At 43.2% G+C, this 22,548-nt stretch overlaps 1 protein-coding gene across 1 annotated transcript; it reads right to left on the bottom strand.

Moving 5' to 3' along the window:
• Positions 1–19,016: 19,016 nt before the first annotated feature.
• On the bottom strand, positions 19,017–20,183 carry LOC110706094. The gene has a single exon (XM_021884010.1). The coding sequence runs from the start codon at positions 20,181–20,183 to the stop codon at positions 19,017–19,019; it is 1,167 nt and encodes a 388-aa protein (XP_021739702.1).
• Between the last annotated feature and the right edge of the window lie 2,365 nt (positions 20,184–22,548).

Raw genomic sequence — 22,548 nt, 5'->3', positions numbered from 1 at the left:
GTGGCATTGTCGTCTTGGCCATATTAACGTCAAACGCATCAAGAAACTTCTACAAGAAGGTGTTCTTGACTCATTCGACTTAGAGTCGTTTGAAAATTGCGAAGGATGTCCATTAGGCAAGATGATAAAACAGCCATTCTCCAAGTTGGGAGAAAGGGCAAGTGACTTATTAGGTCTAATACACACGGATGTATGTGGACCAATGAGTACACCCGCAAGACAAGGTTACTGATATTTCATCACCTTCACCAACGTTTTTAGTAGATATGGCTATATCTACTTAATGTCGAATAAATCTGAATCCTTTGACAAATTCAAAGAATTTCAGAAAGAAGTTGAGAATCAACTTGGCAAGAAAATTAAAGCACTTCGATCGGATCGAGGTGGCGAATATTTGAGCCATGAATTCGACGATCACTTGAAAGAAAATGGTATTCTTTCAGAGTTGACACCTCCTGGAACTCCTCAATGGAACGGAGTATCCGAATGGAGGAATCGAACCTTGTTATACATGGTTCAATCAATGACGGGTCTTAGTGAACTTCCTGTCTCTTTCTGGGGACATGCGTTACAAACCGCGACACTAACACTTAATCGAGCTCCATCAAAAGCTGTTGAAAAGACTCCATATGAATTATGGACTAAGAAACCTCCTAGGTTGTCTTTTCTCAAGATTTGGGGATGCGAAGCATATGTCAAACGATTAATTTCGGACAAACTTCACCCCAAATCAGACAAGTGTTTCTTTGTGGGATATCCAAAAGAAACCAAAGGGTATTACCTCTACAGTAAATCCGAGAACAAAGTGTTTATTGCTCGTGATGGTGTCTTTTTGGAGAAGGAACACTTTTCCAAAATGACAAGTGGGAGGAAAATCGAACTCGACGAAGTTCGAGAGGACGAGCAACAATGTCAACCTGATAAAACTGACAATCTAAGTGCTTTGGAAGCAGCTGAGAAGATTGGTCAGATTCAAACAGACAATGTAAATGCTCAACCCATTACCCTTCGTAGGTCGCAACGGCAAAGATCTCAACCAGACAGATACCTTGGTATTGTCTTAACCGATGATCAAGACATCCTAGTTATGGATGGTGATGAGCCAGCGACGTACAAACAAGCTATGACGAGCCCCGACTCTGCTAAATGGCAAGAAGCCATGAAATTCGAGATGGACTCCTGGTCTGAAAATAAAGTCTGGGACTTGGTGAATTTACCCGAGGGTTACACACCCATTGGTTGCAAATGGATCTTCAAATTGAAGACAGACAAGGATGGAAATGTATCAATATAAAAAGCTAGACTGGTGGCAAAAGGTTATAGACAAATCCACGGGATTGACTATGATGAAACCTTTTCACCGGTTGCAATGCTAAAGTCTGTTCGGATTATCCTAGCGATTGCTGCATATTACGATTATGAAATATGGCAGATGGATGTCAAAACCGCCTTCCTAAATGGGATTTTGGAAGAAACTGTGTATATGACACAACCAGAAGGTTTTGTTGATCCAAGCAACGCTGGAAAGGTATGCAAGCTTAAGAAGTCCATTTATGGACTGAAGCAGGAAAGCAGAAGTTGGAATCTGCGATTTGATGAAGCCATCAGCAAGTTTGGTTATATCAAGAATCCAGATGAGTCTTGTGTTTACAAGAAGGTCAGTGGGAGTGACATCGCATTCCTAGTCCTATATGTCGATGACATACTGCTCATTGGAAACAGCACAAAATTACTAGAGTTCGTAAAGGGCTAGTTGGGAAAGTGCTTTTCAATGAAGGACTTAGGAGAGGCACAATACATATTGGGCATCAAGATCTATAGGGATAAAGTACTTACATTGATAAAGTACTGGCACAATTTAACATGGAGAATGCCAAAAGAGGGCATTTGCCCATGTCCCCATGGCGTAACTCTCAGCATGAAACAATGTCCACAGACACCTGTTGAGCGAGAGAGAATGGATCAGATTCCATATGCTTCGCTAATTGGGTCGATCATGTATGCCATGATATGTACCAGGCCAGATGTATCGTATGCTTTAAGCGCTACGAGCCGATACCAATCAAACCCAGGAGAGGCGCATTGGACTGTGGCCAAGAATATCCTGAAGTACCTGAAAAGGAACAAGGATAAATTCCTGGTTTATGGTGGCCTCAAAGACCTTGTTGTTAAAGGTTACACCGACGCTAGCTTCTAGTCACAATTAGGGTACATATTTTGCCTAAATGGAGGAGCGTTTAGCTGGAAGAGTGCCAAGCAGAGCACCACTGCAGATTCTACAACTAAAGCCGAATACTTGGCTGCTTCAGAAGCTGCTAAGGAGGCTGTTTGGATTCGCAAGTTCATCAGTGAACTTGGTGTTGTACCCTCCATCAAGGGTCCGATAGATCTCTACTATGACAACAATGGAGCTATCGCTCAGGCTAGAGAGCCAAGAGAGCACCAGAAGGTCAAACATGTCTAAAGGCGATTTCACATGATAAGGGAATGGAAATCCGAAGGTGAAATCAGAATTTGCAAGATCGGCAAAGTTGATAATGTGGCCGATCCTTTGACTAAACCTCTGCCTCAAGTGAAACACAACATGCACATTGAGACAATGGGAATCAAGCACGTCGGAGACTGGCTTTGAAATTCCATGTACATGTGTTTTAATTAAACTAGATGTTTTAATGTAAGACACTGTATTGAAACCATTCATTTATGGAGTAATTAATTTTTATGCAAAAATTACAATTCACTCCATTGCTATTTAATTGTGGTTTAGGATTAAATAATGAGTCCATTCGATTTATGGAAATATTCAAAACGGGGTATCAAGAAAACACCTGTTAAGTGAACATTGAATATTTAAATCGAAAATTATCCCTAATCGAGGTCATCTAAATGATGGACGATTGATGACCACCAGAGATTAGTGTGTAGTATGAAACAGCACCGTTTCTTATGCTACAAGGACATGATGGTCATAAATCATTTGCACAAGTGCCAGTTCGGAACTGCACTGGATCGACCTATGAGAGTACTTTAAGAGATTCAAAATTGTCATAAGTACATTTCTCATTATAGCTATCGGAACTCGTTTCCTCGACCATGAGTATTGTGAAGTTTTCTTGTTTGAGTACTAGTCTCTTTTATGTTGCCTAACGTCTGCCGTAACTGGGGATCATAACGGGAACATTCAGGAGATTAGGTCCTCTTAGTAAGAGAAACTTACAATGCAAGACTGGGAATGCCCCCCTATTAACAATAGGGAACATGTCTTTGTTGTTTACAAGGCCACTCGAAGAGCGAGACTGTGAAAATGCATGGTCGTACTCAGATGGATTTTAGAAATCATCTGCTTATTGAAAGTCGAACTCGGAGATCGAGAAACACTTCTGAACGTAATAAAGATGACGATAAATCTTACCTTATAGTTCACGAAGAGACATTAAGCGACATAGGAAATGGGCTATACACTGTATGCACACTTGTCCGGAAGGACAAGTGGGAGATTGAAAGGAATGGTGTCCTTCCAACAAGTGTATTATTCTGATAGAGGCTTCAAAATTATTACAGAGCTAATTCTTCAGTAAGGTCAAGTGATCAGAATGCCTAGGTGGAGGCCGCTTTCGATCAGTAATATTAAGGTATAATTAATATTACAGCTTAATCTTAACTGAACCCTTCGGTTCGAACCTAATCGAACAACCGATCCGAGACGAAGAATTAATCCGAAGGATTTAATGAGTCGTCAAAGTTTTACAAACACAGACGTCGGATACCGAGCCTAAGGCGTCGAGACCAAGCGTCGCAAAATCACAAGCAACAAGTACGAGCATAGTCGTAGCATCACATTGGCCTAGCCATGTGAAGTGCTAGGCTAGGCTAGCTCATCGCAAGCCTAGGCACACCATGCGTGTGCTAGGCGCACCATGTGTTTGATAGGCGCGCCCTAGGTGCTATCGCAGCCCATCGCACATGCACAACACTATCGCATGGCTAGGCCTATGCGTATGTGCGTGTTCATGTGCCTAGGGCTATCGCACCATCGTAGCCTTCGCACAACCCACCATCGCAGCATCGCTAGCACTAGGTACTAGCATGCGTGCGTGCCGAGCATGGCAGCACCATCACTAGCACCGAGTGCTGACATGCGTGCATGCCTTGCATCGCAGCAGCATGCGTGCTGGCTTGCGTGCGTGCCTTCGCATAGCAGCACCAAGCATCGCATGCTTGTGCGCAAGGTTGTGCGAGTGTGTGTGCGAGGATGACTAGGCAGCAGCAGCATTGCTAGCGCAGCACCAAGCATCGCATGCTTGTGCGTGTGGCTACCGAGGCGATGCCCAGCATGCGTGGCTCGCTAGCAGCACGCATGCTGGGAGTGCGAGGGCATGGGAGTGCGAGTGCGTACGAGTGTGAGTGTCAGGCCAGCGCCAACAACTAGCAGCGCCCAGCACTAACATGCAGCAGCAACATGAGCATCGCCCAGCACAACACGCATATGCTGGCTGGGGTGATGCGGGGATGCTGGCTAGTGCTAGCTGGCAGCACTAGCTGGCGTGCTAGCTGGCTGCCAGCCCAGCACCCTTGGTGCCGGTTTTGTGAAGAGGTGGGGACTAACCTTGGGCAAATCCTTGGGGAGCAAGGCTATGGTCCCCCCACCAAACCTTGGGCCTCACTCACCCCTCTCTAATTACGCCACTTGTTGCGTTGTGATTGGTTTAATTATTTATTTAATTTTAGAATTAAATAAATTATTAAATTTACCAACTCTCCCAAATTGGTGGGAGATTGGAAATCAAGGGTCCATTTCCCTATAAATACCAAGGCTTGGGTATTTGGGAAAGAAGACACTTGAGTGGAAAAGTAAAGGAAACTCCATTATTGAGTATACCTTGAAATTCGTAAAACCCCAAGTTTATATTTTGTCCGGGCCTTGACTAACCTTCGAGGCTTAGGACGATCGGGTTGGGTTCGAGGGTACGATCCCGTTGGAGGCCTCGCATTATCGAGGTTGAAGTAAGAGCTCGGTGTAAGAGCGAAGCACGCGTCGAGGGTGTAATTCTTATCCTTTCTCTTTATTATGTTTTAATTATGTTTTGCTTGTATTAGTTGCATTAATTATGGGGGAGGGTCTTGGGGGGTTTCTTTCCGCGTAGTGAGGGTCACTATGAAACCCTACACATGCAGCCGACCCTCTTCGGGGGACAGGCGGCACATAATGTCCAACCCTTGGACTGGCAGCTCCGACTGCTAAAACTAGGGGAACAACCCTCTGCGTTTTCCAAGGAAATAACTGAGGCTGCCCAACCGGCCAAGGTGAAAAATGTGTTAGTAGGTACCTATGACGGTACCACCAATCCAGAAGATCATCTTATGGCATACACCAACCTTATGTATCTTCAAGAGTTGGATGATGCTGCATGGTGTAGATGCTTCCCGGCCACATTGAAGGGTGTCGCCCAACAATGGTTCGGCAACCTGCCAGCCGGATGCATAAATAACTTTAAGACGCTTGCATATTTGTTTGCGTCCAACTTGTCAATGAACATCCCTGCAAAGAAAACAAGTCTTGACTTGGGTGCAATTCAGCAGGGTGAGAAAGAAGGCCTTCGGTCATACATCAGGCGGTTGAATCTGATGAGAATTCAGATTCAAGGACTATCTGATGAAGTGGCCTATACAAACTTTTTAAAGGTCTTCAGGACGGGTCGGCCTTTAAGTTCGACCTTGTCAAAAAGAGGGTTGCTACCCTCCAAGAAGCACTGATGGAGGCGGACGCCTATATACATGCGACCGATCTTTGCGACGTCAGTAAACAGCCGGACTCCAAGAAGTCCGACAAAAGAAAGAGTTTGAACAACCGAACTCCAAGAAGTCCGACCGATCTTTGCAACGTCAGTAAACAACCGGACATTGGCCATGACACCAACGACTGCTATAGTCTCAGGCAGCTGTTGGACCGCCTGGCTGACAAAGGGGTGCTTAAATCCTACATTCTGAAGTCCAAGGTTACCCTGCAAAAAGTCTTAACCTGCTAATAATTCTGATACTGATGAAAAAGAGATCTATACAATAGCAGGTGGCTATGCTGGAGGCGGCCCTACCATTCAGGGAACAAAAGATTACATCAGGCGGTAAGATGTCAGCTCAGTTGATGGGGGGGGGGCAGGCGTTTAAGGACACTTTCCCTGAAGTTTTCATCTCTGAGGAAGACAGGAGCAATTTCAGGAGGCCGCATAATGACCCCATTGTCATCGAATGCAAAGTGGCCAACCAAAAGGTGCGCCGAATCCTCATAGACACCGGCAGTTCCTCTGATCTCATCAGCCACAAGTGCCTGACCGAGCTCAAGTACAAGCCTGAGAGCATGCGCAAGGTTTCTCATCCCTTAGTGGGATTTGGGGGTCGAGTTGTGCATCCGGTAGGTCGAATAGACTTGCCCATTCGGCTGGGAGAAAAGGGAGAGGGACGCCACTTGGTGGTCCAGTTCTTAGTTGTTGAAGAGCTAACCGCCTATAACATGATTTTGGGTCGTCCCACCCTAAATGAGTCCAAAGCTATTATCATCCCTCCTCTTATGCTTCTTAAGTTTGAAAGGGATGATGGAACAGTCGGATCCCTAAGGGGAGACCAAAAGACGGCTAGGGAGTGCTATCTTTCTAACGTCAAACCCACTGTGGTCACATCCAGCCCCTGTGGAGAAACTATAGACCTTGACAAAATCATGGAAGCGGCGCCTTCTCTCATAGCAGGCGGCAAAAAGAGAAAGGCCGACCAGTTGGTGGCCATGAAAAAAGAAATGCAATAGCAATCACTGATCGGAGAACGGCTAGATGAAATCCGTCCCCATCCGGCTGGAGAGCACATTAATATTGTTCTAGATGACACTGTCTAGAACGTACAGTTAAGGTGGGGACGGGTGCTTTTGCTAAATTGGGTGCAGACCTGCACAACCTATTGAAAGAGTTCAAAGACATTTTTGCCTTTGAAGTGGACGAGATGCCAGGCATCAACCCGGATCTAGCCGTCCACAAAATTGCTGTGGATCCTAAAAGGAAGCCGGTAAGGCAAAAGAAGAGGAACCATGGTGAAGAAAGAAGCCAGGCAGCAGCCGCCGAGGTGAAAAAGCTTCTAGAAGCTGGGTTCATTCGGCAATGTTACTTCCCATATTGGGTTGCCAATGTTGTGCTCGTGAAAAAGCCGAATGGTACCTGGCGCATGTGTGTAGATTACACGGACTTGAACATGGCATGTCCAAGGGATAGCTATCCCCTACCAAAGATCGACAGTCTGGTCGACTCTACAGCCAACCATACCTTGATGAGCTTTATGGACGCCTATTCATACTTCCATCAGATACCCTTGTGGAAGAAAGATCAAGAGAAGACGACATTCGTCACTGATCAGGGGTTATTCTGCTATACTGTGATGCCGTTTGGTTTGAGGAATGCGCCTGCTACCTTCTAGCGAATGATTAATACAGTTTTCATTAATCAAATTGGAATGAATGTGGAGGCGTATATTGATGATATGATAGTCAAATCCAAACTTCAGACAGACCATCTTACAGACCTTCGAGAAACATTCGCCACACTCAGGCGGCACCAGGTCATGCTTAAACCCAAGAAGTGTGTTTTTGGAGTTGAGTTTGGGAAGTTCCTTAGATTTCTGATAGATCAAAAGGGGATAGAGTCCAACCCGAAAAAATACAGGCGGTCATAGACATGCAGTCGCCCCGCACTGTAAAAGAAGTTCAAAAATTGACAGGTTGTTTGGCGGCATTGGGGAGATTCCTCAGTCGATCAAACGACAAGTGCCTCTACTTCTTCCAAGAAATCAAGAAGAAGACTATGTTTGAATGGGGGGCGGATGCAGAGGAGGCCTTCCAAAAGTTGATGGAACACTTGCACTCTTTGCCAAGGCTGGTTAGTCATTTGCCAATGAAGTGTTGTACATGTACCTAGCCGTCTCTGACCATGAGCTCAGTGTCGTTCTCCTTGCTGAAAGAGGCGGGACCCAGCTCCCGGTCTACTTCATCAGTCACGTTCTACGGAATGCAGAGCTGAGGTACCCCATGGTTGAAAATTTTGGACTTGCCCTCTTTATGGCAGTCAAGAAGTTAAAACCTTACTTCTTGGCGCATCCGGTAGTGGTTTACACATACCAACCCATCAACCGGCCAATGACAACCATGGAATCATCTGGCCGAATGATCAAATGGGCGACTGAAATTCAAAGCCTTGAAATTTCCTTTGAACTAAGAAAGGCAGTAAAAGGACAGGCGTTTGCCGACTTCATTATCGAAATGACTAGGTCGGCTGATCTTGAAAACCTTGAACAAGTTTGGAAGGTATATGTGGACGGGAGCTCCACCCTGAACGGTTGTGGTGCAGGCGTCATATGTCAGTCTCCTGAAGGAGACAAGTATGAGTATGCACTACGTTTCAAGTTCCAAGCCTCAAATAATGAGGCAGAATATGAAGCCCTACTAGCCGACATCCGCATGTGTAAGGCGGTTGGGGCAAGGAAAGTGGACGCCTGTTCTGATTCACAATTGATTGTTAGCCAATACCATGGTGACTATGAAGCCACACATCCATCTATGATCAAGTACTTACAGGCAGTCAAAGAAGAGGCTAGGACACTTAATGAATTTCATCTAAGCCAGGTGCCCAGGTTCGAGAATAATCAGGCGGATGCTCTCTCCAAACTTGCACATCCGCCTCTCGTGATACACCTAGGTCTGTCTTTTGGGAAGTTATGGAAAAAATAAGTATTGAAGAAGATCTCATTGACCGAGGCTCAACCTGGATGGACGGCATTCGGGCTTACTTAACAGACGACACCTTGCCGGATACCTACCTAGAGATGGTCGCAATGAAAAAGCATGCGGCCAATTTTGAAATCCATAATGGAGAGCTTTTCAAGAAAGGCTATCTCCAACCTTTTTTTAAATGTGGTACCCCAAAGAGGGGACAAGAGGTCTTAAAAGATTTGTGTTCGGGATTCTGCGCCTCTCAAATTGGCGGCAGGTGACAAGCGGTATTTTAGGTCGTTACTAAGATACCTCTATCAAATGATATTTGTAGTCCTAAACATGCAACTAAACGAGTATAGAGGCAAGTCAAGGGTCAAACACAGGAAACGATTAAGCATCGCTATTTATCTCCTAATGTTAATCTAGTTCGATTAAGAAGTATGGTGGGTAAAGTAATGAATAAAGCGGATAGAATAACAATTAAAACAAGCACTAGGGGGAAGGATCAAACATGCTATGAATTCAACGAATTTAGGCATCGGAGAATAGGTTTACATGCAACCCAAGCAACTCATACAAGTCAATATCAAGAATACTCTCTAATCACCTATCGGGATTAAGAGCTATCCTAGCTAGCATACACTTACACTATCGTCATAAGGCATACAAACTAAGGTCATGCAATAATCATCACCAAATGACTATTCCTAAATCACACTATCGTCATGATTTAGTTCAAGTCACTCAACCACAACATGCATATGGCCATAAACATGGAGTAGCCAATAAGTATGAGCACAAGGAAGGTTTAATCGCAAATATTCCAAATTAACCTAGCCTAACATACATCAAACTCAAAGCATGCCTTCACCAAACCCCTAGCAACAAGAGAACTACTCACAATCCATAGCCCTAACTACAATTATACTAATCAACATAGTAACTAAGGAATTAATTAGAAAGATGATAACTTTATCAACTAAACCAACAAAGATAGGAACTTTAAGCATAAAAACAAGAGAATAAGTAGAAGAATACCAATAACTTCATTGAAAACTAAGTGGGAGGACAAAACCCATTCAAGTTCCAAAAAGCTTCTTCAAAAATACCCAAAAATAACTAAGGTTTTTCGGAAATAGAAAATTACACTAAGATCTATTGAGGATTTTCAATATCCATTGGCTAAAAACTAGATCTAAGAGTTTTTACCCTAAAAACTTCTATTACAAGCCTTCTTTTTCTCTTCTAAAGTATGCTGAATTTCTAAATAAAAATTGATGCTTTTCTATCTCCTCTTTGCTGTTTAATCTGATTTCAGATTTCGAATTGTCGCAAAAAGGCGCAGCCGCACCTAAAAGTAGCGCGCCCGCTCCAAATATGGGTATAACGGGATTGGGCCAGCTCAGCACGCGCCCGCGCCTAAGATCGCGTGCCCGCGCCTAAACGCTGCTGCAATGTCTTCAATCCTTGCTCTAGTTCCTTCCCAATCCAAATCACCGGCAATAATCTGCAATTACAAAATAGGAAGGCAAGCGTAATACAACGAAGGGAAAGGGGAGTAAAGACTACCTAAACCATATAGAAACACATTACGCAACACATAGGTAGACTACTCAAATTAGGCAAAACATAACAAAAGACTAGAATGAACCAAATTACTACTAAAACTACTAGAAAAGACTACCCTAGGAGTGACATATATGTCACTCATCAAATTCCCCCAAGCTAAACCCTTGCTCGTCCTCGAGCAAAGCTAAAGACAAAGAAGAATAAGACACAATTATTCAAACATGAGAAAATAGAAAAGAAGGGGAAAAGGGTATACACTAACTCACTTTCGTAGGATTCACGGTTATATTTAGCGTAAACAACAAGCCATTTAAACCTCAAAGTCGCCAATGAGGACGAGTATGCTTTCGTGGGGGTTTCCAAAGAGTTTAACCCACAACTCTTGGCAACATGCTAAAAAAAACCCAAACAAAGGAGCAAATAAAGAAGAAAATCAACTACAAACATGGAACAAAACATGGAAATGAAGAGCATATTGAAAAGACAAGCATGGATAGATGACAATCTTTCTAAGCAATGAGAGTGAACACACTTTTAGATGCCAATGGTTGATTGAAAGATAAGCTATGCTAAGCATAGAGAACTCTAACATGCTCCACTCCCCCTGCATTTCAAACATTCTTACCGCGTTCCCTCATCTAGATTCAAATCCACCCTACTAGGTAGCATCTCTTGACTCCACGAAGGAGCCGGAACAAAGATAAGACAATAAAATCAAGGGGAACGCGACATCTTACCAAGTCATGCTCTCTCCATATGCTTGAAATCTAGCCCCCTCCACCGACTAGTGACTCAACTAATCCAAGTCAAAAGGACTTTAAAAGTGCTTGTAATGTAGGCAAAGGTGAGGAAAAATATGAAAATTTGGTGGTAAATCCTAATTGTGAAGCAAAGAATGGCGCCAATTCTCAAAAACAACGTAGAATATCACCAATTTCCAAACAAAAATACATCTCCCCAAGCTTATTCAACACAAACTCACAAAACTATAAATAAAATGTGTAGAACCTCTCCCCCAAGCTTGAATTGAGCATTGTCCTCAATGCGCAAACTAGGGAGGACACCATATCAAATTCTTTTTGCAATTTTTTTTTTTTTTTTTTTTGAGCTCATGCTTTTGTCAACTTTTATTACTTTATCCTTGCCTTTTATAACTATGGACGGCTTTTTCTTAAATTCACATTTGCTTTTATTAAACACTAAAAATATCAAAAACACAACCTTACTTTCCATATCAAACCGTCACCTTCCTACTTATCAAACCAAAATCACAACAAACTTTCTTGGCTCAAACTTCACAACTCTACGGGCGAAAAATGAAATAGAAGGGCCATAGGGTTTGTAATATGCTTCAAACAAGGAGGTGTAGGCTCAACATGGTTAGCAAGGGGAAGATGTAAATGAAATTACAAAGAAGCAACAAAAGAAAAGCTAAACCTAGAAAAGCAAAATAGTCACCGAAGAAAATGCCTTTGTCCTCCCTAGATTTAGTTCGGGCGCGATCTCGGGTAGCTAGACATCAAGTTCTCGATCTAAGCATGCCTTGGTAAGGATCCTATGCCGCTCATACAAGAAGTGTTGGAGGCTTGAACAATAGAGCTCACATCGGGGTAAAAAAAAAATTACCTTGAGGGCTTCAAATCCCCTAATGAGAGCAACACCTTCTGCCACAAACAAGTGAATTTGGGTTCGATGGGCTTTACGAGTTCTAGCACAACTACCTTAGCATAGAAATATCCTAGAGTCAACCAATGGCAATCCAAGAACGCGGAAACTATTAATCCTTAGGAATAAAGACATTCAAGAATGGCAGATCCATGAAGCATAGGTTTTTTTTTTTTTTGGAACAAGGAAAGGAAGTGGAATAAAAGAGAAAGCGGAATAGAAGAGGAAGCAAGCATAATCCAATATATCCCAATCGACAAACAAGTGGCCGTTAGATATCAACATCAACGGCCCCAAACACACTAGGTGTTAATAGCAAACATCCTCGAACCATTCAACTTCCATTAAACTACAACTATCCTGAAGTACACCAAAAGAAATAGAAAAAAAGGAAAAAAAAAAACAAAAAAACAAAAAGAAAAAGGGAAAGATCTCACCAAAAAGACGCCTCGCAAGCATATCCAAGTGATAGCACTCTTCCCAAAAGAGGTGAGTATCTAAAGAAAGAAAGAAAAAGAAGGAAAAGACAACCTATATACACAAAGGGTTAGCACGAATGAGAATAAGATAAAATGCAACCCTCACTCTTTTTTTTTTTTTTGTAGTTTTTATGGCTTGTAATTTTTGCTTTACTCCAAACTAATCTACTACTGACAAAATTTCTTAATCTCCTCAAAAATCAACATCATCATCAAAAATCATTGAACAATATATATACACATGCCTGTACTGGTCAATCGTCATTCCGGCAAAAACCAGTATTCATCATCATCATCAGTAGGAAAAACGGGGGCGGACTCACCGGTATCCAGCAAACCGAGAAAAGCGTCCCCAAAGAATCATCATCATCAAAAACTCATCAACAATATCAGTAAACAGGGGCAAAATCAACCAAAGAAAGCAGTCATAGGCAACTCAGCAGAATAAGCAGCATAAAGGTGCAGGTAAAACAATAAAAGATCAGCAGGCAAGCAAGTGAGAATCCCAGCCAAGTCACTCCCTACTAAGAGTATATCTCCTACTCATCAAAATAAGCATGCAAGAGCAGGGGAGAGAGATATACTCAAGGGATGTAGCCTACTGACCATGAGGGCCAGGCTCACTAGGTGAACCAGTCTGATATGGTGGCACGTCATAAGCAAAGCCACTAGGGGGGCCGAATAGGCCCCAACCACCGTCAAAGCCCGACGGCCAACCATAGTGACCCCTATAAAGATCCTCTTGCCAACTAGGCAAAGGATCAGAGGGAGTGTCCTCAGACTGGGAATACAGAGGAGCGGGGTGACCAGGATGCACGTAGGGGTAAGCAGGGTCTCCTCTAAAGTCACACCCGCCGGGCACACGATAATCGTACTGCCCGTCCTTTGGGAAGCTGCGGAGCTCCCTATTAGGCTCGGAAGGACCTTGCCAGTAGGGGTAAGTGGGGAGATTGTCCCGCCCCCAAGAAGGATCAGGGCCGTGCTGAGGCGGCCAATTAGGGTAGTTTACAGGGGGAGCAATCTCTCCTCTATCCACAGCTGAGTCATAGAGGTCCTTCTGCTGCAAATGGTGGCCCTGCTGTGACTTATAAATCACTTGCAACTGCCTAGCTATATTAGATAGCTGAAATGTACCTGTGGGTTGCTGTGCACTCGCCTGCTGCTGCTGCTGCCCATTACTAAGCCTCCCCTCAAACTCCTCCTGTACCTCATCCTCTCCCTCCATATCGGGCACACGCCCATTGTCTCTCAGGACTCTCCACACATAATCGGTGTCACGGGTGATGGAGGTAAGGTGGGGTTTGAGAAGAAAGCAGTGGTGTTCCCCTTTCACAAGCCAACTGTAATAGGTAGGGTTAGTGGTCGACAGGATAAAGTCGGACCTACAAAGTTGTGCTAGGTCAAGGTAAATGTCACCGCTACTCCCTACAGGTGTGCAAAGAGGTAGCATATCGGTGTGCCCCAACTTAATGGCCAACCTAGTGACCATTGCCCTGCAATGTATGTCTCCCGACCTCTTACCCTTAACGATGGCTACACAAGTGGTCATGAAAAGAAATCCCAAGTTAAGCCTACGGGGTTTCTCTCTCCTAGAAGCGATCCATAAAATACACACCTCCTCGTTAGATAACTTCCCTAGACCTTGCTTGCTAATAACTGAGTATCCTAACAACCGGTGCAAGATCCTAAGGGTCGGGTGGTACATCTCACTGGAAATGGATTTCCTCGTAGTGAATTCACTCCTACAAGAAATGTGACGCCACCAACTAGTCTCATTATAATCTCTAAAGTTTTCATAAAGATGGCGGTAGATGTCTGCTTCAGGGTGAAAATCTACGGCATGGTTGAATTGCTGTAAAGTCATCTCATGTGGAGTGTTAAAAAGTTGGAATTTAATCTTATAAACATCGTTATCCAGATCCAAGGTATCTACAGAAAAGGAGGAGAAGAACTCTAAACAAGGCTCTAAATAAGTCATGAAGAAGGAGTTAACAAAAGATCCCATCCTCAAATCCTCAAAAAGAAACCATAGGTCATCATTTATGCCCAATTTCTCCATATCCCCTCTATGGTAGTGCCTCGAAGGTCTGAATTTCCGCTTTTTCATATCATTGTAAACTGAGTTGTGGCTTTTGTTGATGAATTTTAGGGTAGGAAGAGTGTTTGGAGTGTTGGAATCAGGGTTTTGGGACGATTGTCCCAAATTTGTGGTTTTCCTCTTTTTCCCAATCCTCAAAGAACTCATGACTACTCTCTAATTTTTCAACACAACCCAACTCGGCTAATTCCAACCACAACCTCCACAAACTACAATGTACCTGTTTTACAGCAATAATAATCCAACAATAACCAAATATGTCCACAAATCTAACATCAATTTTCAATGTTAATCAACAATATCTGGCAATAATCAATAATAAACAACAAAACTCCACAAATAATAATCAGCATTTCAATACTAACCAAAGGTAATCAAAATCTTTGCTTCAAAATAAATCAAAAGATATAAAGAGAACAATGAATTCGAATACCTAACCCTTTAGTGCGAAAATTTGTTGTTTTTATGGACTTGAAGAACCAAATTGGAGGGATGTTGCTGCAATGCTCGTGATTTGATGATGGCGCGATGGTGAGATGGTGAAGGCGCGGCCGCGGTGATGATGATGGTGAAGGAATGACCTTGAAGCTTGTTTGATGATGGTGGAGATGGATTTGAGAGATGGAGAAGTTAGGGTTTGTTTAAATTTTAGAGAGAGAGAATGTGAGAGGAGAGTTTTTTAAGGGAGATAGGGGGTTTTCACAGTTTAGTGTGTTTTTCTTCTTTTTTTCACTTTTTTTCGGCATTCAACCGGGCGCACCCGCTCCCGATATAGGCGCGACCGCGCCAAATACAGGCACGCCCGCGTTTAATAATCACGCGCCAGCGCAGTTAAGATCGAGGGGTCAGAAAACATTCTGCAGATGTGAAGGCGCGACCGCGCATATATAGGCGCAACCGCGCCACTTGCAGAAGCGCTGTCTCTCCTCAGATGCGCATAAACCGCGCACCCTTCTGGTTTTTCTCAAGTTTCAGGCACCAGAAAGGGCGCGCCCGCGCTCTTTTAAGAACGACCACTTCTTCAACAGCAGCACGATCTCTTCTTAGCCGCGCTCAAACTGTGTACCCTTCTGTTTTTTTCTTCAATTTTAGACCCCAGTTGAGGCGCGCCCGCTCCGTTTTTAGCGCGCCCGCGCCATCAGAAGATCGCGGACCGCTCCTTTATCGCGCACAAACCGCGACCCTCACTGTCTTTTTTCAATTTACAGAACTGGGATTAGACGCCCCCGCGCCAAAACATGCTCGCCCGCTCCTATTTCCTTTCGCGGGTCGTTCATTGATCACGCACAAACCGCGACCCCTATTACCTCTGGTCCGAATTGGACCCCTAGCTCTCAAAATATTTCAATTTTGCTTCAACTCTTCTCTTTTCTCTAAAACACATTCGACAACACCTACATCACATTAGATCAAGAAAAGTGTTAGAGAGATTAATTTAAGCGGTTCGAAAGAAAGTAGAATAAAAAAGGTTAGAAACCGGGTTGCCTCCCGTAAGCGCTTCTTTAACGTCACTAGCTTGACGCCCTTCACACGTAATCATGGTGACTTGAAAACATCAATGAGTGATATATTTTTCGGCTTCTCAATTGTTTGACCCTCGTAGTACGCCTTGAGACGGTGCCCATTCACTTTGAATGGAGGGTACTTGTCATTGAATATCTCAACTGAGCCATATGGAAAGACTTTGGATACTTAGAATGGACCACTCCATCTAGACCTCAATTTTCCGAGATAAAGCTTGAGTCTTGAATTGTAAAGCAGGACCTTTTGTCCTTCCACAAACTCCTTCTTGGAAATTTGAGCATTGTGTCATGCCTTGGTTCTTGCTTTGTAGAGGCTTGCACTATCATAGGCGTTCATTCAAAGCTCTTCCAACTCATGGAGATCTAGCATCCTTTGCTCACCCGCGGCATGGAGGTCAAAATTAATTTGCTTTATGGCCCAATGCGCCTTGTGCTCCATTTCCACCGGGAGATGGCAATTCTTCCTATACACAAGTTTGTAGGAGGTTGTCACAATTGGAGTCTTGAAGGCGGTCCTATAATCCCACAATGAATCAATGAGCTTACTAGACCAATCCTTCCTTGTTCTAGCCACGCTCTTTTCCAAGATGATCTTTAACTCCCTATTTGTGATCTCCGCGCAAGACCACGCTAGTGCGAAACACCGTATTTTGAGAGGAGCTTGTTGAATGCATGGTGCTTGAAGTGTGAGCCTCCATCACTTATAATTGCCTTCGGGATACCAAATCTTAGGAAGATGACCTTCTTAAACAAGTTGATGACCACCTTTGAGTCGTTGGTGGGAGATGCCACGGCTTCCGCCCACTTGGAAACATAATCAACGGCAACTAGAATGTGCCGGTTTCCTTGGGATGAGATGAAAGGGCCCATGAAGTCAATTGCCCAAACATCAAAAAATTCTAGCTCAAGAATCGAATTTTGGGGCATCTCATCATGCCTTGATATGTTCCCCGTCCTTTGGCATCTATCACAAGTCTTGACAAAGGACCAAGCATCCTTGAACAAAGTCAGCCAAAAGAGCATGGATTACAAGACCTTAGAGGCAGTCTTTTGGGCATTCATGTGTCCACCACAAGGGGATGAGTGGCACATAGAGAGCACACTTTGGAACTCTTCATTAGGAACACATCTTCTCAAAAGTCCATCCACCCCTCTCTTCAACAATATTGGATCATCCCAAATGTATTTCTTTGCTTCATACTTAAGCCATCGTTGTTGATGAGGAGTGAAGGTTGGTGGTATATCACTACATGCAAGGTAGTTGACAATGTCGGCAAACCAAGGAGCCTCGGTATCAAGAGCATATAAAACATCGTCTCTCAAAGCATCTTCTATTGGAAGGTCATCCTCGATCATTCTTTTGCTCCCCAATCTAGAAAGATGATCGGCTACCACATTTTTTGCTCCCTTTTTGTCTCTTAACTCCAAATCAAAGTCTTGAAGGAGCAAAACCCATCTCAACAACCTTGGTTTTGCATCCTTCTTGCTCATCAAATATCTAAGGGCCGAATGATCAGTGTACACAATAGTCCTAGACCCAATGAGATAGGGCCTAAACTTCTCAAAAGCATGAACAACCGCTAGGAACTCCTTCTCGGTTGTGGTGTAGTTCTTTTGTGCATCGTTGAGAGTCTTGGACATATATGATATCACATGTAGCCTACCCTCTTTCCTTTTTCCTAGAACCGACCCAATAGCCTCGTCACTTGCATCACACATCAACTCAAACGGTAATGACCAATCGGGTCCTAGGACAATTGGAGCGGAGCATAGGGCTTCTTTCAAACTATGAAAAGCACTCAAGCATAATTCATCAAACACAAAATCTTTATCCTGTTGCAAAAGAGATGTGAGAGGCTTAGCAATCAAAAAGAAATCTTTGATGAGCGACGGTAAAAGCCAGCATGACCAAGGAAGGACCTCACTTCTCTCACATTTGTGGGAGGAGGAAGCTTCTCAATCACATCAACCTTTGCACCATCAACTTCGATGCCCGCTTGGAAAACTTTATGGCCAAGAACAATGCCATTTTCTACCATGAAGTGGCATTTCTCCCAATTGAGCACCAAGTTGGCGCTCTCACACCTTTCCAAACAACGAGATAAATTCATGAGGCACTTCTCATATGTGCCTCCACCAACAGAAAAGTCATCCATAAAAACTTCCATTTCTTCCTCGACCATGTCACTGAATATTGACATCATGCATCTTTGGAAGGTAGTCGGGGCATTACAAAGACCAAAAGGCATCCTACGGTAAGCAAAGGTACCGTAGGGACAAGTGAAAGTGGTCTTTTCTTGATCTTTTGGGTCAATTGGGATTTGAAAGAATCCCGAATAACCATCAAGAAAGCAATAAAAATCATGCTTTGTAAGCCTCTCAAGAATTTGGTCGATAAACGGTAATGGAAAATGGTCTTTGGAAGTATTGGCATTCAATTGGCGGTAATCAATACACATACGCCAACCCGTAACAAGCCGAGTTGGGACCAATTGTTTCTTATCATTGACCATTACCGTCATACCTCCCTTTCCCAGCACTACTTGAACCGCGAACACCCAATCGCTATGAGCGATTGGATAGATGATCCCCGCTTCAAGTAGCTTGGAAACTTCCTTCCTCACAACCTCTTGCATGGAAGGATTAAGTTTCCTTTGCCATTGCCTACACGGCTTAGCACCCTCCTCTAAATCGATTTTATGCATGCATAGGGAGGGGCTTATACCCTTGAGATCATCAAGAGTATAACCCAAAGCCTTCCTATGCTTTTTCAAAACATTAAGCAACGAGGAGGTTTGCTCTTCCGTGAGGTTAGCATTGACAATGACCGGGGAAGTCTCATTAGCATCAAAAAAGACATACCTCAAGCCCGAAGGTAGAGGTTTCAATTCTACCTTCGGAGCTCCCTTACCATTGGAGATCTCCTCCTCTTCTACTTAGAAGACTTCATATGTTTGGAGCATCTCTTGGTCGGTGGTTGTCTCCTCTTTCTCATCAAGCATTTCCTCATATAATTGCATCTCCTTTTGATCACCTACTTCATTCTCATTCAACAAAACATTCTCAAGTAGATCATTAGAAGGTTGAATTGTATCTATTTTAAAACATTCATTACTAGAGGAAGGTTGTCTCATTACCTTATTCAAATCAAATTCGATAGAATCATTGTCAACCTTCAAGGTCATCTTACCTTCTTTGACATCAATGATTGCTTTAGAAGTAGCTAGAAATGGCCTACCCAATATTATAGGAATTATTTCATCTTCATCCATCTCAAGAACATAAAAGTCCACCGGAAAAGTGAACTTACCAACTCTAAGGGGCATGTCCTCTACCTTCCCTGTAGGCAATTTTGTGGACCTATCCGCAAGTTGGAGGGTGATGTTTGTAGGTGAAAGACTTCCCACATTAAGCTTTTGGTAGACCGAGAAGGGCATTAAACTCACACTAGCACCTAGATCACACAAAGCCTTCCCCAAGTGAACCTCATTTATAGAATACGGGATGGAAAAACTATCGGGATCTTGCAATTTGGTTGGTAGCTTACTAGAGAGAATAACACTACAATTTGCGGTTAGGCTAACGGTTTCAACTTCTCTCCTTCCATTCAAAAGGTCTTTTAGGAATTTAGAGTAGTGAGGCATCTCTTTCATAGAATCCACAAAGGGTATAGAAACATGCAAGCTTTTTACTACATCCAAAAATTTTCCGAATTGGACATCAAGCGTAGACCTAGCAAATCTTTGGGGAAAAGGCAACCTCTCATTCCTAGGTTGGAGATTAAGGGGTAAAGGTGTTTTATCTTTGGTGCTCTCCTTTTTGGGTTCCTTCTCTTTCTCTTTCTCACCCCTCTCATTCTCTTTGGCACTTCCTTCTAGGATCTCACTCTCTCTTGATGACTCATCCTCAACCTCAAGTCCTATCCCTACATCGGAACTCTTCTCAACATTTAAATCACTCTCAAGGATCTTCCCACTTCTAGTAGTAATGGCATACATAGGTTTGGGGTTGACACCTTGGCTAGGTAAAAAAGAAGAGGAAGAAGGGGAGGATGAAGAACTTGGTTGGGCAAGTTGAGAGATTTGGGTCTCAAGCATTTTCATGTGTGCCTTGATTTGTTTCTTTTCTTCCTCTTGACCCTTATTATGGTTTTCTTGATTTTTAATGAAATTTTGAAGCATAGTCATCATAGAATCCGGAGGGGTTTCTATTTGGAGGGGTTGAGTATGGGGAATTTGAGAATGGGGCCTTACTTAGTCAAAATCGGGGGGTCTACTATTTTGTGAGAAAGTAGAAGCATTTTGAGGTTTATATCCCTCGGCGCCATGGTTGGAGTTGTATTTTTTTTTATTGTACCGCATGTTACTTTGGCTACCAAAACCTTGGTTTTGATTGTCATAGTGATTGGGGTGGTGGTGTTGGTTTTGGCTTCCAAAACCTCTTTGGTTAGGGTATCCTCTTCCATTGAAGTTGGAAGGGCCTCCTCTAACATGGTTTTGGTTATCAAAACCACCACCTCCTTGGTTCCAATTTTGATTCCAACCACGGTTCATGTTGGGCCTCATTCCCGAATTTCCCATTTCGGGAGCAAAATTCATAGCATTCACATGTTCAACATTATCATCATTTTCTTGGAAGGGTTTTGATATTCATTAATGGACATGCATTGTTGAGAATTATGATCATAGTTTCCACATATATCACAAAACATACAACCGGGAGGCATAGCATTGTAATAAGAGGGAGAAGAAGTAGAAGGATTCATACCATGGCCTCCCTTGGGAGAAGTGGAGGAAGTATTTTGAGAACTTGATTTCATGAACTCCTCCATTTGTTTCACCATCTTTGCCATTTGGTTGGAAATATTTGTGATGGCATTGGTTTTCTCGACGGATTGTACCGTTCCTTTGCTTGAATTGGCTTCTCTCTCACCTTCGTACCAATCCTCATAATTCCAGACTACATCTTCTATTATGCTTTCAACTTCATCCTATCTCTTGTTCATAATAGGACCATCGGCCCCGGCATCTAAACTTGTCTTGCTTTGGGGTGAGAGGCCTCCGTAGAAAGTTTGAAGGATTTGGTAGTTGGGGATGCCATGATGAGGGCATTGTCTTTGAAGTTCCTTGTACCTTTCCCAAGCCTCACATAGAGACTCGCCTCCCCGTTGATGAAAGCTTTGAATCTTAGAACGAGCTTCGGCAGCTTTCTTATGATTATAGATCCTTCCCAAAAATGTCGTAGTAACCTCATTCCATGTTGTAAGAGAACCGGGGGCACATCAGTGTTCAACCAATGCTCGGCCACTCCCGTAAGAGAGAATGGAAACATTTTCAACCGGATGTACTCTTGGGATACTCCGTTGATCTTGATAGTGTCACAATATTTAAGAAATTCTTTGAGATGCTCATGTGGGTTCTCAAACTTACCACCGATAAATTGCCTCTTCTTTATCATTGAAATGAAATTAGGCTTTATCTCGAAATTGTTCGCTTGAGTGGTGGGGGCTAAGATCCCACTTTGAGAGGCATATGGTTCGGGCGCTCCAAGTTGCTTTAGTGACCTTTGATCACCCATGTTTCCTTGATCACCCATGCTTTGTTGATTATGGTTATTGGCAAATGGGTTGAGAATTGAGCTTGTGGATGGTTCACCCTCCTCATTTGAATTGGGTGAAGATGGGATAGGGGAACTTCTCACTTCCTCTTGAAGTGGGTCTTCACCTCTCTCCCTTGCTTGTCTCCTCAATTGGGCCAGAGTACGCTCTAGCTCGAGGTCTATGGACACCAAAGGCTTGGAGAAATTAAGCCTCCTGTGCATATACAAAGCTAAGCAGAAAGTGAGCACTGACAAGATACGGAAAAACAAAAGAACGCAAAAGAACTAGTCTCAACAAGAAAATAAACACACAATGGAAACCGTTTCCCAGGCAACGGCGCCAATTTGACAGGCAGTATTTTAGGTCGTTACTAAGATACCTCTATCAAATGATATTTGTAGTCCTAAACATGCAACTAAACGAGTATAGAGGAAAGTCAAGGGTCGAACACAGGGAAACGATTAAGCACCGCTATTTATCTCCTAATGTTGATCTAGTTCGATCAAGAAGTATGGTGGGTAAAGTAATGACTAAAGGGGATAGAATAACAATTTAAACAAGCACTAGGGGGAAGGATCAAACATGCTATGAATTCAACGAAGTTAGGCATTGGAAAATAGGTTTACATGTAACCCAAGTAACTCATACAAGGCAATATCAAGTACTCTCTAATCACCTATCGTGATTAAGAGCTGTCCTAGCTAGAATACACTTACACTATCGTCATAAGGCATACAAACTAAGGTCATGCAATAATCAATCACCTAATGGCTATTCCTAAATCACACTATCGTCATGATTTAGTTCAAGTCACTCAACCACAACATGCATATGGCCATAAACATGGAGTAGCCAATAAGTATGAGCAC

This window comes from Chenopodium quinoa, unplaced genomic scaffold (genome assembly GCF_001683475.1).
Source record: "Chenopodium quinoa cultivar QQ74 unplaced genomic scaffold, ASM168347v1, whole genome shotgun sequence".
NCBI lineage: Eukaryota > Viridiplantae > Streptophyta > Magnoliopsida > Caryophyllales > Amaranthaceae > Chenopodium > Chenopodium quinoa.
The sequence above is the reverse complement of the archived record's forward strand: the minus strand, read 5'-3'. Positions and strand labels throughout refer to the sequence as shown.